The sequence below is a fragment of the Suillus discolor genome (genome assembly GCF_016758755.1).
Source record: "Suillus discolor strain FC423 chromosome Unknown F5147scaffold_2, whole genome shotgun sequence".
NCBI lineage: Eukaryota > Fungi > Basidiomycota > Agaricomycetes > Boletales > Suillaceae > Suillus > Suillus discolor.
In genome coordinates this window covers 785187-801028 of record NW_024541249.1, presented here as the reverse complement: position 1 = coordinate 801028, position 15842 = coordinate 785187, and the positions used below count along the sequence as shown (strand labels likewise).

General features: G+C 44.4%; 1 protein-coding gene across 1 annotated transcript; it reads right to left on the bottom strand.

Annotated features, from left to right (window-relative positions):
• Positions 1 to 8337: 8337 nt before the first annotated feature.
• F5147DRAFT_564157 (uncharacterized protein) lies at positions 8338 to 8686 on the bottom strand (the record flags this gene model as incomplete). The annotated part of the gene is made up of 2 exons (XM_041430712.1): positions 8338 to 8541; positions 8633 to 8686. Coding segments are annotated over 2 exons (258 nt in total), but the record flags the coding sequence as incomplete, so codon positions are not given.
• Between the last annotated feature and the right edge of the window lie 7156 nt (positions 8687 to 15842).

Below are 15842 nucleotides of genomic sequence, written 5' to 3'. Positions count from 1 at the left end.
ACCCTCTGGCACCTAACTACAACTTGTGCATCCCACTGGCAACATATGACAAGGCATTGAGGTGACTGGACTGCAACCACTGGCTGGCAGCCATGCAGAAAGAAATGAATTTGATGTTGGAAATGAACATGTACAAACTCATACCTCTACCTGTGAATCAAAGAGCCATTGGCTGCCGTTGGGTCCTTGAATTCAAGGAGGACCTGAAGGGAGGACCTGTCTTCAAGGCCAGGTTGGTAGCACAGGGCTTCTCACAGATCCCCAGTGTTGACTTTGGCTGAACCTTTGCTCCCATCGTGAAATCCGCATCCATTCGCGTCCTGGCAGCCTATGCAGCAGCCAATGACTGGGAGATGGATTGTTTTGATGCAAAGTGTGCCTTCCTCTGGGGGAAACTCCAGGAGGATGTCTACATGTGCCAGCTGCCAGGCTTTGAACATTCCAGCTCTGATAGTGCGCATCTCATTGCTCATGTTCTCTCCTCACTCTACGGTGTAGAGATACAACAATTGCTGGATACTACATGAAGTAAGTAACCAGCAATATAAAAATGTGTTGTGGTCGTGCACAGCCTAGTCTGCTATACTTGCAAGACAAGTGCATTTGACCCGAGGGATTTGCTGTATGGTATTAGAATAATCAGTTATAACAAAAGGAAGATAGTCCGAAGCGCGGGAAACAAAGTCCGAAGGTATAATTATGAGTCCGATGTCAAAAATGTTGGGTCCGATGTTTTTGGGTTTTGGATTAGTGGGTTTGTGTCAGGTTGCGTTGGGTTAGTGTTGGGTTTGTGTTGGGTTTGTGTTGGGAATATAGCGAATGTCAGGGATAGCGAATGGTGGGTTACTGTCAGATGTTTCGGATAAAGAAAGGATGATATTGCAGAATCCAACTAAGAACTACAAATATTGGATGACCTCCTCCTACTCGGAGGTAGAAAGGTAAAGTAAATAGGTAGGAGGTATGCGAAATATATAGTATCTATGTAGAATTTTGGAGTGCTATAGGCGAAAGTAGTAGCACTGATTTTCAGGTCCGATGTCCTATGTAATAAGACACGATGTACTGCGGACATGTAATAATGTGTTTTACAATGTTAGCGACATGAAAATGAATAACTGTGCACCTAGTGGGGATAGATATGACAGGACAAGACATAGGGAGAACAAGTGCGCGGGAAAATATCAGGTCCGATGCGTGGGAAACGTCGGGTCCATCGGATTAGCGTCAGGTTTAGTGGGTTAGCGTCAGGTTTAGCAGATAAACATTGGATTTGAGTGGATGAGTGTCGGATAACATTGGAAGTGATTTGTGTGTTTGACATGCATGGGAAAATAGCTGAATACAAGCCTAGTGTGAGCTCGAGTGCTACAACGGGCTGAAGCAAGCTGCGTACAATTGGTATGAGTTACTGCAAGAGGTTCTTCAACACCTTGGGTTCCTTTGGTGTGAGGTGGACTACACTGTTTTTATCTTCGACCATGTTGATGGAGAGGGAACACAAGTTATATGCATTATTGCCTGGCATGTCGACAGTGGGCTTGCAGGTTCCAACAATCACGCATTTCTTGATTGCACCAAGTCACAGATTGTGGAATGTTTTGGGATTACTGATCTTGGCGCCATGACAAAATATCTGGGGATCCAGTTCATTCGCGATCATAAGACACATGAGCTTTGGATGCACCAGGAGGACTACATTCTGTACTTACTTGATGAGCATGGGATGACCAGCTGCAACACTGTGTCCCTCCCAATGGACCCCACATTTCCATTTGGGTGACCAATGTATGTGTTCCTGCACATTGAAGACCTCCCAATGGAGTACAGGAAGCTGGTTGGTGAACTTCTCTACCTTGCCATGTACACGCACCCCGATGTCACTCTTGCCGTCATGCAGCTCTCCCAACACAACGTGTTCTCCGAATCCAAGCATGTACTTTGTTATTTGGCCGGGACAGTCACCGTGCATATGCACTATGGGGGTGCTGGGATCAATCCCAATCTCCATGGCTTTTCTGATTCAGACTGGGCCTCTTGTCCCAAGGACTGTGTGTCGGTATCAGGCTACATTTGGTTTCTCAATGGTGGCCCAATCTCACACTCCACTAAGAAACAGACAACTCAGGCGCTGTTATCCACTGAGGCAGAATATATGGTACTTACTGCAGCTGTCTAAGATGGCCTCTGGCTGAAGTCACTCTTCAATTGTTTTAAATTTGCTCTTTCCCTGCCACTACAACTCTTCGCTGACAACGCTGGTGCTATTGCGCTCTCCAAGGAGGCAGCCAATCATATCCACATGAAGCATATTGACTTACACTATCACTTCATCAGATGGCACATTGAAAAGAACTCCTTTGTACCCATCTGGCTCTCGATGCACAAAAACACCACAGACATTTTCACCAAGGTTCTTCTGCACCCAGCCTTCATTCATCATTGCTCCGGCTTGTCTTTGGTATCTTATTGAAGGGGGTGTGTTAGCATTCAACTTTGACACCATAATTAGATTTCCTTTTTCATATCGGACTCTTTATGTATGGCTTATAGTTTCTTTGTCTTCGTTTGTTTGTACCTCAGCGTCTTTATCCACAACACTGAGGTATGTTTGATGTATCCTGCATGCTGCTCTCATCTCACATTATTTCATCTTTAGATCTTGTTTCTAGGTACTTGGAATATTAATGTCTTTATCCACAACACTGAGATCTTGTTTCTAGTTTCACTGTTAACAATTCTTTGTCAACCCTTATTACTTGTTCTTTGTGACCTATAGTGGTATGCCATTATCCACACTCTTTTAATCAAATCTAATTGTTTTTGTGTATATAAGTTTGAACTAAGGATCAGCTAACTCACATAAGGGACCAGAAATTTATATAAAATTTGCAATAATTTGCAAAAAACTTGTGATAATTATGAAATAGTTAGAAGGCTTCTCATAATCCACTAAACTACATAATTATTGCTAATTTTGTCTATTTATATCTAAGTTAGCATGTGAGGTTTTTCCTAATATGCAGAGCCCCAAAATAAAGACACTAGGAAGCATGAAGTCTGGAGTGTAGATACATCATACATCTGCAAAACCACTGAAATAAACACTTAACTTACATGCATTATGGACACTTATGAACACTTATGACCTCAGTAGCGCACTCATGCAATTGGTGGAGATGCTTTTGCTGTTATTATTTCATTTCACTGGTTGAACTTACGAGAAATGGAGAGCTGAATGTTCTGATCAATGATAATCTGTCACATCTCACTGAAGATAAAAAAGATGGGCTTGATGTAATCTGAGATCAAATAGATAAAAAAACAGATGAAACAACACAGTTAAATTGCATGATCAGAACATAACAAAGAATGTGGCTAAATGTAACTAATGCAAATCTGAGCACAATGAGTGATACACCTCCTTGTCTAAGAAATTGTTCAGATAAAAATGCTCATATACCTCCATACTCATCACTGCACCCACCGTATGGTTAGTACCTTGGCCGTACATAGGGGTAAGGTCTACTGCATGCATGACATCTGTGAGAGAAATGACTGCACCCAATCTTATCTGCTGGCCTGTGGGCCCTTCCCAATATTTTTAGGCCACCATATACATACTGATGGCAGGCTGACTGCCTGGATCCTTGACAATCTTGTAGTACTGGACATAGAGGAGCAGTTGGTCCACAAGGTATGGGGAAGTATGATGTGGCAAGGTGCAATGGGCTGGAAGACTGCCCGCACTTGAGCAATACAATTAACTGTGTAATGATAATCGGTAATATGCAGCCAAGATAAGATAAACATTATTTACCTGTCTGGTTGCCATGTATTGACTGTATAATCACAGCATCACAATTTCCTAGAGGAAACTGTTCTGATGGTGGGGCAGCCTGCACAACTTGACTAGGCATGATCATCCACAAGTGAAAAATGGAATGCAGTTGTAATTGAAACTTATTCCATGTCTTGAGGTGACCACAGTCATTGCTCCATACTGTCGTGAATTGACTGCTGGAAGCCTTTGTAATATAATCAGAAAGTGCTCATCCAGAATGTGGCAGTGTGTAAAGCTGCTGGATTTCATTGAGAGACATCTTGGCTCAATCAGAAGTAATGGTAACATGAAAGGCAGCAGTAGAAGACAGGATACCCTTCAAAAAGTAGTTTCAAACTGGGTGTGGCCTAACAAAACACTGTTGATTTGGATCATTAGTTGTGATGTGGGCGATCCACACAAGAGCAGAGTCAGTTTTAGTGACCTCTTGCTCTTCTGTAACTATGACATCAATGAGGAGAGAATTGTGCATCCATAGGAAGAGGTACAATTGGAATCACCACATCGAGTCCTTGCGGTTGACAATGTCAACGATTTGTTCTGTGAAGGTACATGACTGGCATGATGTCCTCTCAAAAGGGAGTTTACAATAAGTAATAAGAAGACGCTCAGTGATGTCAGCAGTCCATTGGATGAGGGCACCAGTGTCCTTGGTGAATGAAGCAAAACTTTGCAAAAGCTTGAGCTTTGGGATGATAAAGTTGTTGAGTGTTCTTTTGGTGCCTCATCTTACATGTTTATGATCATGAAACTCTTTGAGTGAGGCGACTATGGAATTAACAGAGGTGTCAGAATAAACAGGGCTTTTGGCCTGATAGATGAAGTTGATCAAAGTGCAAATCACATGAACAAATGGGGGGCACGACCCCAGTAATAGAAGGAACCAAGGTGCATTGCAAGTCCTGATGTTCCCGACTGGTCATTTGTTTCATCTGACATACTCTGGATGAAAAATGGTGTGTTCCTACTCTCTTGTAGTGACTTCAGAAACAGAAATTGAGTTTGTCCTTTTCCACCAATTCTTTGCACCACTTAAATGGGTGGTCACAGAAAAATTTGTGACAGATATGGAGAATCTCTCCTACCAGAAAGCAAGAAGGATCTGAGTGCCGCCAATTCCACCAAAAAGGCTAGTAAATGCCACTTAATGAATGAGCCTTGGCTTCCTCCTGGAATTCTTGCAACCTCCATGGATTGATTCATTGACAGATATTGTATATTGCCATAAGTGTCACCAAAAGATTGAAACATGGCCAATGTGATAGGAGAAGTGACCTTCAAGACACATGCTATAGCTTGCTGTTCTGGCAGATCCACAGTGTATACAACCAAAGGTGTGAAGCAGTGTCATAGATGTCTGGCTGAATCAGACATGAACTTGCCCACCATGGCTGTGACCTTAGCATCTGTGAAGATGATGTTCATGCACTTATGGAATAGATGTTGGCTGAGAATGGTTTGGTAGTCAGGATGAACATCAATGAATTTGGGAATCAGCATATATGCAATGCATCGCCAAGCATGACATGTTGCTCTCATCTGCACATCAGATTGAATATTGCCAATAGTGACAAAAATGGGGTGCATTTCAAGTCCTCCCATATGCCAGTGTAGGTGAGGAATGTAGAATGGTGAATAGTGGGTGGTATGAGATATACTCAGATGGTCCTCTGTGCGCGAATCTAATGTCGGCCCAAGGGGATTGCTACTGAGAATGTTCCTCTATATGTAATAGTGGAGGGAAACACTGAACCGGGCTGTCGGATAAGCCTGGGGAGGTGCACAACAATGAGCAAAGTGTGATAAGCGAGAGCGCTACGGAGCGCTACTGAGCGACAAGTGCGATGGCGTGCATGCGGGTGGTGGAGTGCAGTGACTCTTAAGTGAGTCGGGGAATGGGTAAGACAATGTTCATATATAAGAATATGAGGACTGGCGCTCGTATGAGTTCTGGTGCTTAGTGTTGGTCGGCGGATATGATGGAGATTAGACTTAGAGTCCAACGTTATGTGGGAAGAAGATAATCATTCTACATAGAGGCAGGAGTATATATATTCTAAGTAGCGTTAAGCGCTGTCAAGCGCTAAAGTGAGCCGGAAAGCGAAGCGAGTACGTGATGATATGTAATAAGGGTCTGTGACGAAACATACGAAATATGTGCACAAGCGCCGGAGATATGTCAGAATACATGGGAATAAAATAGGAATACGCACCGACAAACCGAACGGACATGGAATGGATGAACAGAGGATGAGCGATGGAACCGAGGATGCATGTGCCAATGCGCGACCGAAGCGCCTGTACGTGCGAGCGGCCGATGAAGCGCCAAGTGCGCAGAAATGAGATATGGGTCGTGCTGTGTTTGGAAGGTGATTAGGGTGTTGTAGAATTAGCTCTCTACAAGGCCACAGAGATGTCAGTCTCTACACTGGGTCACAGGTGTCTTATCAGATGCAACAATCATTGGAATGATAGTAGCGCCTTCAGGAAGTTGATCCTGTACCAAAGCCATCAGGAGACTACTGTGAATGATACATCAAACTTACCTGAATTTCAAATGCTTGTTGGGCCATAAAATATTCACTGTATTCATGCTGTCTTCTTAGATAGATAATCTATAGATGAACACCTATAAAACCAAATATCTCCACAGTCAGCGATTTAGACAGATACCAATGGCTGATAATGTGGTTATTTGTGGGTGGCTTTCTTATGCTCCTAAGGTACAGTCGGTACAATACGTTCTGCACAAGAGTCAGCAATCAATAGTCAATCCAACAGTATGGATATGAAACACAGCAATCAGAGAAACAGCATACAGTCAGTCAGTGGTCGACAACAACAACAACAACAAAACAACAAAGCAACAACAAAAATATCATGAGATACAGTCACTCTACAATATAGAGATAACAACAAAAACACAGATACTCTTCCTAACACTTCACACAGCAACAATGATTCATACACAAACTTAGTATAGCAAGTTGTGTGGAGTTACAATGAGAGTCCCCCTCAATACAAAAACAGGTGAAACTACTGTCAGGCCTAGTCAAGTCTCTGTAGCACTCTTAGCCTAATATTGAACCTGCTGCCAAGGAACTCATAATGAGTATTAAACAGACTCAGGAACAGGTGACCTTGGACTTCAATAGCTAAAGTCTAACTCTACCTTAGCCCAGTATAACACACAGATGTATGAGGTCAGATATCACTATTAACACCTAAAGTCTCCCCACAAGACTATCCTAAGTCTTCAGTGGACAAAAGAGACAAAACCAAACTTCTGAGTAAGAATGAGACTGAAACTTTGGTACTTGAGAGAAAGTTGATAGAAAGAAACAACAACAAAAGGAGACCACTAAAACAGAAACACTAACACGATCGTGAACTGTTAGCAACAATGGTCACAATACACAGAGACAGCGATCACAGAGATGGTCAGCACAGACAGTCACCAACACTCCATACACACTTTAGACAGAAACAAACAGAACAACAAAAAGAAAAAAGAAATATGAGTTTCACAGTCATGAATATCAAACACAATCTCAGAGAGACAGAGAGAAAAACAAACACACAACACACAGACACACAGACAGAGAGAGAAAGACAATTACAGACACACAGAAACAGAGAGAATCAGAGAGAGAATCAGGAGAAACGAAAAACAAGAAAACTAATCTTGCTAGTCATCAGACACAGTGAGCCCAAGGTATGTGCTAGATGTTCAGCACAGTGAGCTCAGAAGTGTTGTGCTAGTTGTTGAGCATAGTGAGCTCCAACCTTAAACTGCACTTGCTGAATGCTGATTTACACTTTACTTACAATTTTATTCTGAGAGTAAAAAGTAGTGAGGGAATTGCTTGTTTTATTGGGCAAAAAGCAGCTCCTTATATAGACAAATTAGTGGCTGTACTACTAGTTTCTTGCATTTAAAGTTGTAACTTTAGTTTGATAGTACCAAGTTACATGGTATCTTTGAGTTAAAAAGTAAATATTTATAACTCTAGTTGGTATAATGATGAGTCAGCAAGAGCTGTGTATGGCCCATGGGTCAGGTGATCCCTTGATGACTCCACTAGAAAAGAGTGAGAAATGATTACATAATGTGTGCATATATGTTTGACATCTATGGCTGATAAGTTGTTTGGTAGCATAATGACATAGGGCGTGTATTTAGCGATTTGTAAGCTTTCCCACAGGGTAACCTTATGCAAACATATTTTTCACAGTCACTTGATATGTGTGAGAATCTGTCTGAGTCATCTTCATGGCTGACTAAGCAAAACTCATCGCAGAATTAAATGTACAAAAATATTCAGTCCACTTGTGTACAAACTTATAAAATGCAAAAAAAAAATACAAAAAAAATACCCTTAGCCTCAGTTTGACTTCAGATCAAAAGAAAAAAAATGTTCATAGTGATTTCTGAGGTATAAGACTCATAGGAAAGTATTAGTTGTCCATGCACCGAACCAGTTTGGTACAGGTCAGCACTCATCACCATCAACCACAATGTGCAGGTCATATGTCATGTGGTTCACAAAAATTGGATTTGCAAAGAGATGTTGCACTATCTCTAAGCCATTGCGCCAGATGAGGTTTATTGGTTGGATAGTTGGGTACCCAGTCATTTCAAGGGTTGTTGAACACCATTTTGGTCTGGTTGGAAGAGAAGCTACCCATGCAAGTAGCTAATCTTTGGAGCTGAACAATGGACCAGCTTGGCATACCTGTAAACTCAAGGTCAGTACACTAGCCCATACTCCACAGCTCCAGACAAACCCATTCCAGCTTGAGAAATTGCTCCATATCACTTTGTGTTAAGCATTCACAAAGGAATTTTGCAAGGTCAAACTCTACCTAGTCTTGAAATACTGGTCATTTTCCATTGCCTCGAAGGTGTTTGGCACCTTTCCAAATATATAGCCAGAAGATGGGTGGTACTGCCCAAAGACATGGTCTTTTCCTGCTTCAGAAGTAGATTGAAGGAATGCGGGTGGGACAGGAATACAGCAATCTTGTACCAAAGGCCAGCAACCATTTGTTGTCTGGAGGTGTTCTAACACTGCCTCAGCAGAAGGCAAATAAATTTGACACTGGGGGTATTTTGCAATAGATGATCTGATGTGGTTACTGAAGTATCAATTCTAGAATAGAATAGAAACTTACAAGTTTCCATCTACAATGAATGGCCCAGAATGATGGTTGCTGGCATCCATAATCACTGGAAGAATACAGACTTACACCTGCTTGAGCCAATGAGCCTAGGGTGCTACACAGCCAATGCAGAGAAAAAGTTGCAAAGTCCTTCAAACTCCACTTGGCACTCTGTTATTCATAGCAATATCCCTCAACTGTAGTATACTTTCTGTCCTTAAGCTTTGGAAAGTCTCTAGTCCTGATCTCTAGCTGCATATGGATTAGTGTTGCCGCTGGCTCTGGCTTATGACCAGCTTTAGCTGTGGGCGGAGCTGTGGGTAGCCAAGCCGTGTATGTAGTTATGGCTTATGTAATTAGTAGCCCGGTCCGGTCAATGGAGCCGCATTTACAGTCTTCAAGTCAGCTCAAGCCAGCTCCTAATACAATGACTACGGGTCAATAGAGTCATGCCTGTACCCGTCCCGGGTCAAGTGGTACGGGTACGGGTCGACTCACGGGTTGTACCTGTGGGTGTGCGGGTCACCCGCGGGTACATGATATATCTTAGCATTGGGTGAGTAGTACAAAGACACTTAGTAGGGTTAGTCAGCTATTGAACTCTGCAATGTCTCAATCATAGTCACTCCCAGCATTCTCGCAAGTCTTGTACCATGAACCGATAGCCATCTGAGCTTTGAAGGCCTGTGAAGTAATGCCGTGTTGTAGGTGATTGACCTGCAAATGACTGCAGGAAAATGCTTGTTCGGCATCTACAGAAGATAGTCCATGCTGCAGTCAGAAGATATCAAACCTAAACATCCAGATCACGTACCTGGGGCAGATAAGAAGTCCAATGCCATTTGAGCCAGACGGGGTCTCGTAGCATGAGCATTCTCCCAATACTTCAGAACTCCACCAATACTGATAATTTCAGGCCTGGAGACACGCGGAGAATTGAGATAAGTTTCGAGCGAGTCCAATGAGGGCAGATTGTGTAAAGACTCGTCATCAGAGCCATTAAGGTCACATTTCGAGTGTTTTCTCTGCAAAATAGTATTAACATTAATCCTAAAGCCAAAAAGAAACATTGCTGTACACACCGCTGGCAGACGACTCAATGACTGAGTGACCCGCACGCTACCCCGTAGGTTCCACACAGGCGGGTACTCGGGCACTCTCTACCCATGTGAGGCCCTACCCAAGCATTATAGTGAGAGATCTTGCTGGAGACGTGATGAAGGACATGGGTCTCACCAGTCTCAGAGATACCATGGGTAGCATGAGCACCGATCCAACCCATGATCGAGCCACAGTTACCAGGGAGGTTGTGGTCCAAAGTAGCCAGAGCACCACAAGAGAAACTGAACTTAGAGGCAGTGGTAGTGAGGGAGGATAGGTCGGTGTGTTGGAGGAATATGAAAAAAATTGAAACTCCGTGGCAGCAGCGGACGACACGAAGTGTGAATAGTTTGAAGATTTTGTAGTAGGAAAAGTATGATATTTGAGGGATGCACGTGAAATGTAGTCTGCACGAGCGAGTGGCAACCGATAGTAAGTTAAAAAAATAGATTAGAATAATATTCAAAGACTTCACAGCCAATAAGGAAAGTAGCTATCATAGCACCCTACTACTACCAGATCTACAATCATTGTCAATCAACACATAACTAGTCAAGCACCTATGGGTCCCCAAGATAATGTACGTGGTCCGATTGATGTTCGATCAAATGCTAAAGTGAATGTTAGCTATACGGCAGTGCTGCTTGCGCGCGAAAATTGCGAGAGCAACGTACTATACGGACGACTGAGGGACAGCGCAGAGCCAAAAGACAAGCCGCAAGACAGAGAGGGGGAAGAGGAAGGGAGAGAGCAGGGGAGAGAGCAGGAGAAAGAGTAGGGGAGAGAGTAGGGGAGAGAGCAGGAGAAAGAGTAGGGGAGAGAGGAGGGGAAAGAGCAAGGGAGAGAGGAGGGGAAAGAGGAGGTCAGATGCTGTGGAGATCGAAGTGGCGATGTTGGTTGTTGAGGATGTTGGGTCGCGATGAGAGGCAGGATTAGAAGTGGGCTGTTGTAGGGAGAGCTGTGTGCATTAGAGAAGATTCGTCAATGTCTGATATCTGTCTAGTCACGCTACTACACGATTGTGCCAGTGAGACTTTAACATGAAAATGTTATCATTTTTTCTTGGGTTTCTCCTCTACTCCTGCTGCGTTTAGTGCACAGAGGTCACATTGATTTCCCGCTTGAACGAAGATGAACAGCCTATTTTGCGTGGTTTGCCGTTTTCCTGGATGATATGTAGGGAGTGGATGGAAGCTGCACTGTTCATGCTTCCAGCGTGTGCATAGATCACCATACTGCGCCCACTGCATATCTCATCGTTGCAGCTCCTTCAAACCAAGATAATTGGCTTCATCACGAAGCTCGAGTAGCGCCTGGAGTCTTGCCGGGTAGGTCTCACCCTACACCCAGCATGATCAACCTAGGGCGGGTTGGAATCACCCCACACCTGGCATGATCAACCTAGGGCCAGGTAGGTCTCACCCTACACCTGGCATGATCAACCTAGGGCGGGTGGGAATCACCCCACACCTGGCATGATCAACCTAGGGCGGGTTGGAATCACTCCACACCTGGCATGACCAACCTAGGGGCAAACCCCACACCTAGCTAGGTACAACAAGATGTGTGCATACCTAGAGTAATAATATTAAGGATCGTAGAAATGGAAAGGTACTTACGGAGCATTCGGCCTGTCGAGGAATACATGTATGCTCAAGGCTGACTGGGATATGAACCCAGAAGAACATGCTGTGCGATACATGAGCGAGAGTCCGAATTGATATAACAAGTGACACCCACTCCGTGCAAGTGGAAATGATGCTACGATGGTACATGAGAATCGTATGGTGAAGAAGAGTAACATTACTTACTGGACCATCAGCTGCTGGGTATGGACAGCTTGATGGTTTTGTTGGCAGGCGTCATAAATAACCAAGGCTCCTCTCAGACCTTTGCTTGCATCAAGGGCGAGATCTTTTTGCTCCAGTGAAGAATGAAATCACCAGCAGTACTGGAGCTGGAAATGTAAATGTGAATGATATCTGTTATAACAGTAAACAATGATTTGCGAGGTACGACGAAATTTCACACCAAAATGACCCTGCTCTGGTTGGCCAGCATGAAGTCGTACATGAAGGAATTGCCTGACGCTATGGGACACTGTGTCAATATAGCCACTCCATCCATCTCGGCTGACCAATACTGGGTGATTCCATGCCAGTGCTGAAGCTAAGTCAGTGCCATATTTAGCCTGAAATAAAGAATGTACGAACAATGGTCATGCTCTTGTTCATTGGAGGGGGGGGGGGAGGATGGGTTGGGCACAGTGGTGTAGATGTCTCTTTCACTGCAAAACTAGATCAGCTATTATTTGTCGGTGCTGGGTGTAGGAGTAGTTGATGACTCAAGGGGAGACTCCAAACAGGTCAAAGTGAAAAGCAGACTGTCAAGGAAGAGCGAATAAACAAGTTCGCAATTGAGAACATAATACGGCAACAGAAGCATTGCAAGATGCCAGGCAGCCAGAACAAGTGAAGGTAGGGGAAACAAGAAACAAAAAACGAGTAGGGAAAGCAAACATCACAAGTCGTAGGTAGTAGGAGCATCATTGATGTCGTCACACTCCTCCTCTGCGATAGCTCTGAGAAGAGTGTCGCATATGTCACCTGTAATCCCACTGCTAGATAATGTCAAAAGATTGTTAGACTCCTCTCTTTCATCCAACATCTTGTACTCCATATCCTTCTGTGATGCCACCCAACCTTTGGTAAAGTTGAGTCGCTCTTTTTTCAGGAGGAACTTTACCACCTGCAGAGCCTCCATCAGGACCGGGCTCGTGCGATTACGTTTCTTTGTGTCAGTTTCACTACTAGATGAAAAAAGTCAGCTCGCATGGAACAGCGGAGGCTTGTATCGGAAGATAGTCCATTGCAATGCCATAAATGGTCAGAAATGAGGTCTCTGAGACCTGGTTAACAGCTCATGGTCAACGACAAAAGGTATAACTTGTGGAGATGCAAGACACTCAGCTCCCAGAATGCAAGTATGTCTATTGTCTTGAGGCTGAGATTAGCCGTGGTGTAGGCCTCGAACTCTTGCTCGACCATTTGTGCACTGCTGTCGTGACGCGGCAGGATGTTGACATCAGGTAGTCCATAAAGGCGTGAGCCTAGCATGCGTGGTTGTTGTCGAAGTGCTACTTCATTGGCTAGAGACTCTACATATGCTGAGCCATTTTCAGCTCACTTTTGATGCATCTCCGTGTGATAATATCAGTTTGAACTTCGAAGTTGCATGGCTATTGGTCTGATAGATGTACCAGATTTATTATATGCTTCTCTACATCCTTAATCATTTGTTCCCCCCAATGACTCCGAACCCACGACATTCGAATCACAGGATCAATGACTATAGACGCAATCGTGAGCAACTATACATTACTAGAAGATACTGACAGACTCACACATAGCGACTGCATAGGCATTTGTGGCGCCCATCCTCTTGTCATACTTGTCAACCCAAGTCAAACCTATCTGGACAAGAGGTTCACAGTGTGGGACATGCTGGGCCAAGAGCTTCCAGCGCTCAATCAATGTTTCGAACGCCAGAAATGCACCACTCAACTTGGGAGTGCGTTTGCCTGACATGCATTGTTGAGCAGCATGGGGCGCCTAATATAACACAATAAGATGAAACATAAATTTCGAATATACTGAAACTGACCTCTAGGATTATTTTGACATCCTGTAGGAACTGCCACTCCATCGAACTCAATTTGAATTTGCTGATGGAGCGTTGAGTGGGAGAGTCGAAGAATAAATTTATTGCCTGGGCAACTATTAGTCATGGCAGATGTTAAGTGGGTGATGCCTTACCTGGCGAAGGGTTCGCAAACAGTTGAGCATGATATAGACGTCCCTAGCTCTGCCGATAGCTTTCCCTGTCACAGCTTTGACATACTCCGCTTTGATAATAATGCGATTGCCAATTGCCCAATGGTCGGCCACGAGCGAAAGTCCTGTATGGTAATTGTCAATGATGTGCTTCACACATATATTAATGATGTGGGGGAAGCACGGGATTCTGCGGTCGACGGCAGGGAAATCAATCCCACAGGACTTGAGTTTTTGCGAAAGCTCTCACATGGCAACCTGGTTGTTGGAGGCATTGTCCAAGGTAAAATGACTGGTCTAAACAAAGTTAGAGCATGTTACATGGTACAATTAAACGCTAACCTTCTTGGCCATGCCGGCCCGATCCAGAAGATGCAATATTACTGTCACTAGTAATTCTCCAGTGTGACTTCCTGGGACGTGATGGAAGGCTATTAACGCTGCGTTCAAGACGAGGACTGAACTATGGTCTGCCCTAGCAATCCAGTGGGCAGTAACAGCCATGAACGGGCAAAGGTTAGAATCTGACCAGAGGTCAGATGTGAACAAGACCTTTCCCAGGGCGGCCTGAAGGATATAAGATGTTTTGCGGGGCTCTCAACAACTGTAGACCTACCGCAAGATCCTTCTTCAAAGCATTGAAGTACTTGTGGAAAGTGTCGATGACCAATTCACGAACTTTGGTTCAATGAAAGAGATCGGTCTCGTTTAGCAATGGCCACAGAAGACGGATCAGGCGGCGAAATTCTGGGCATTCGATAATGCTAATTGCCTGAAGACAATTACTAACCATAGCACGTAGAAAGTGCACATCAACTCACCTGATCGTCAGCAACAATAAATTCACAATCTGTTTGTGCATTTTGTCCAGAGTAAAATCAGGCAGTACATCATCTGGAGCTGACAAGCTGGTTCCGGGGAGTAAGCTAGGACTAGGGGGAGTACCAAGCGAGTCCAATGTGTAAGCCGGATCCTTCAGCCTTTGATGCAAGGTCGCGATCGTCCAGCCATCATCCAAAAACATCTTCAAACACGATGAAGTATGGACATGCCAGTGCTGACGTTCAGCCTCTTCCAAGTAAATGTTGGTATGCTCATTGAATGTGTGTGTACGACGACCTGTAGTGCCTGTAGTAGGAAGGTATGATACAACAGCGTGAGCATCGTCGTGAGTGTGGATTTCTCTTGCAAATGATGTTAGAAAGAACAATAGACTGCAGACACGATACTCACTCGCAGGCTTTGCAGATCCTAGACTGAGTGACAGGGTCCTGTCTGAAGAAGAAATGAACGTCAGCAGAGGATTTAGGTGATTTTGCTCAGCCACCAGTGGCCAGAGGGTCAGTTCTAGCGGTATTCATTGCAGTCTGGAGTGGGGTAGGGCCCGCAACAGGCATAACTGTGAGTACAGGAGGGTTGGCCACTTCATCTTCCTCATCCCTGGAGATGTTCTCAAAGTGGAATGATTCCCCTTCATCTGCAGTGCAACTTGGACCTGCACCATTGTCTCTGAATCTGACAGGAGGCTGACGACGTCTTGGGGGATTTTGAAGCATGGTCACATTCACTGCAGCAGCAATGGAAGCAGCAGCAGGAGTAGCAGTAGCGGGAGTGGCAGCTGTTATGCTAACCGTTGGGTTGGCATAGGAACTTGGATAGGTCTTCTCAGCGACGACTCAAATGAGTCCACCGAGGCTGAGGGTGTTCGGCGACTTGACGGAATGTCAAGGGTTCCTCTGGTTATCTCAGTAAGACGGCGCTCGTCGAGATACAGGGATAGTGGATATGGCTAAGGCGCGGGGAGCGACTTAGAAGTGCAGTCTAGACAGCTAAGCTGGGAGGCTTAGTTGAACAGGTTTCAAGGGAAAACCAAGTTGATTAGACAAGGCTAGTTCTGGGGT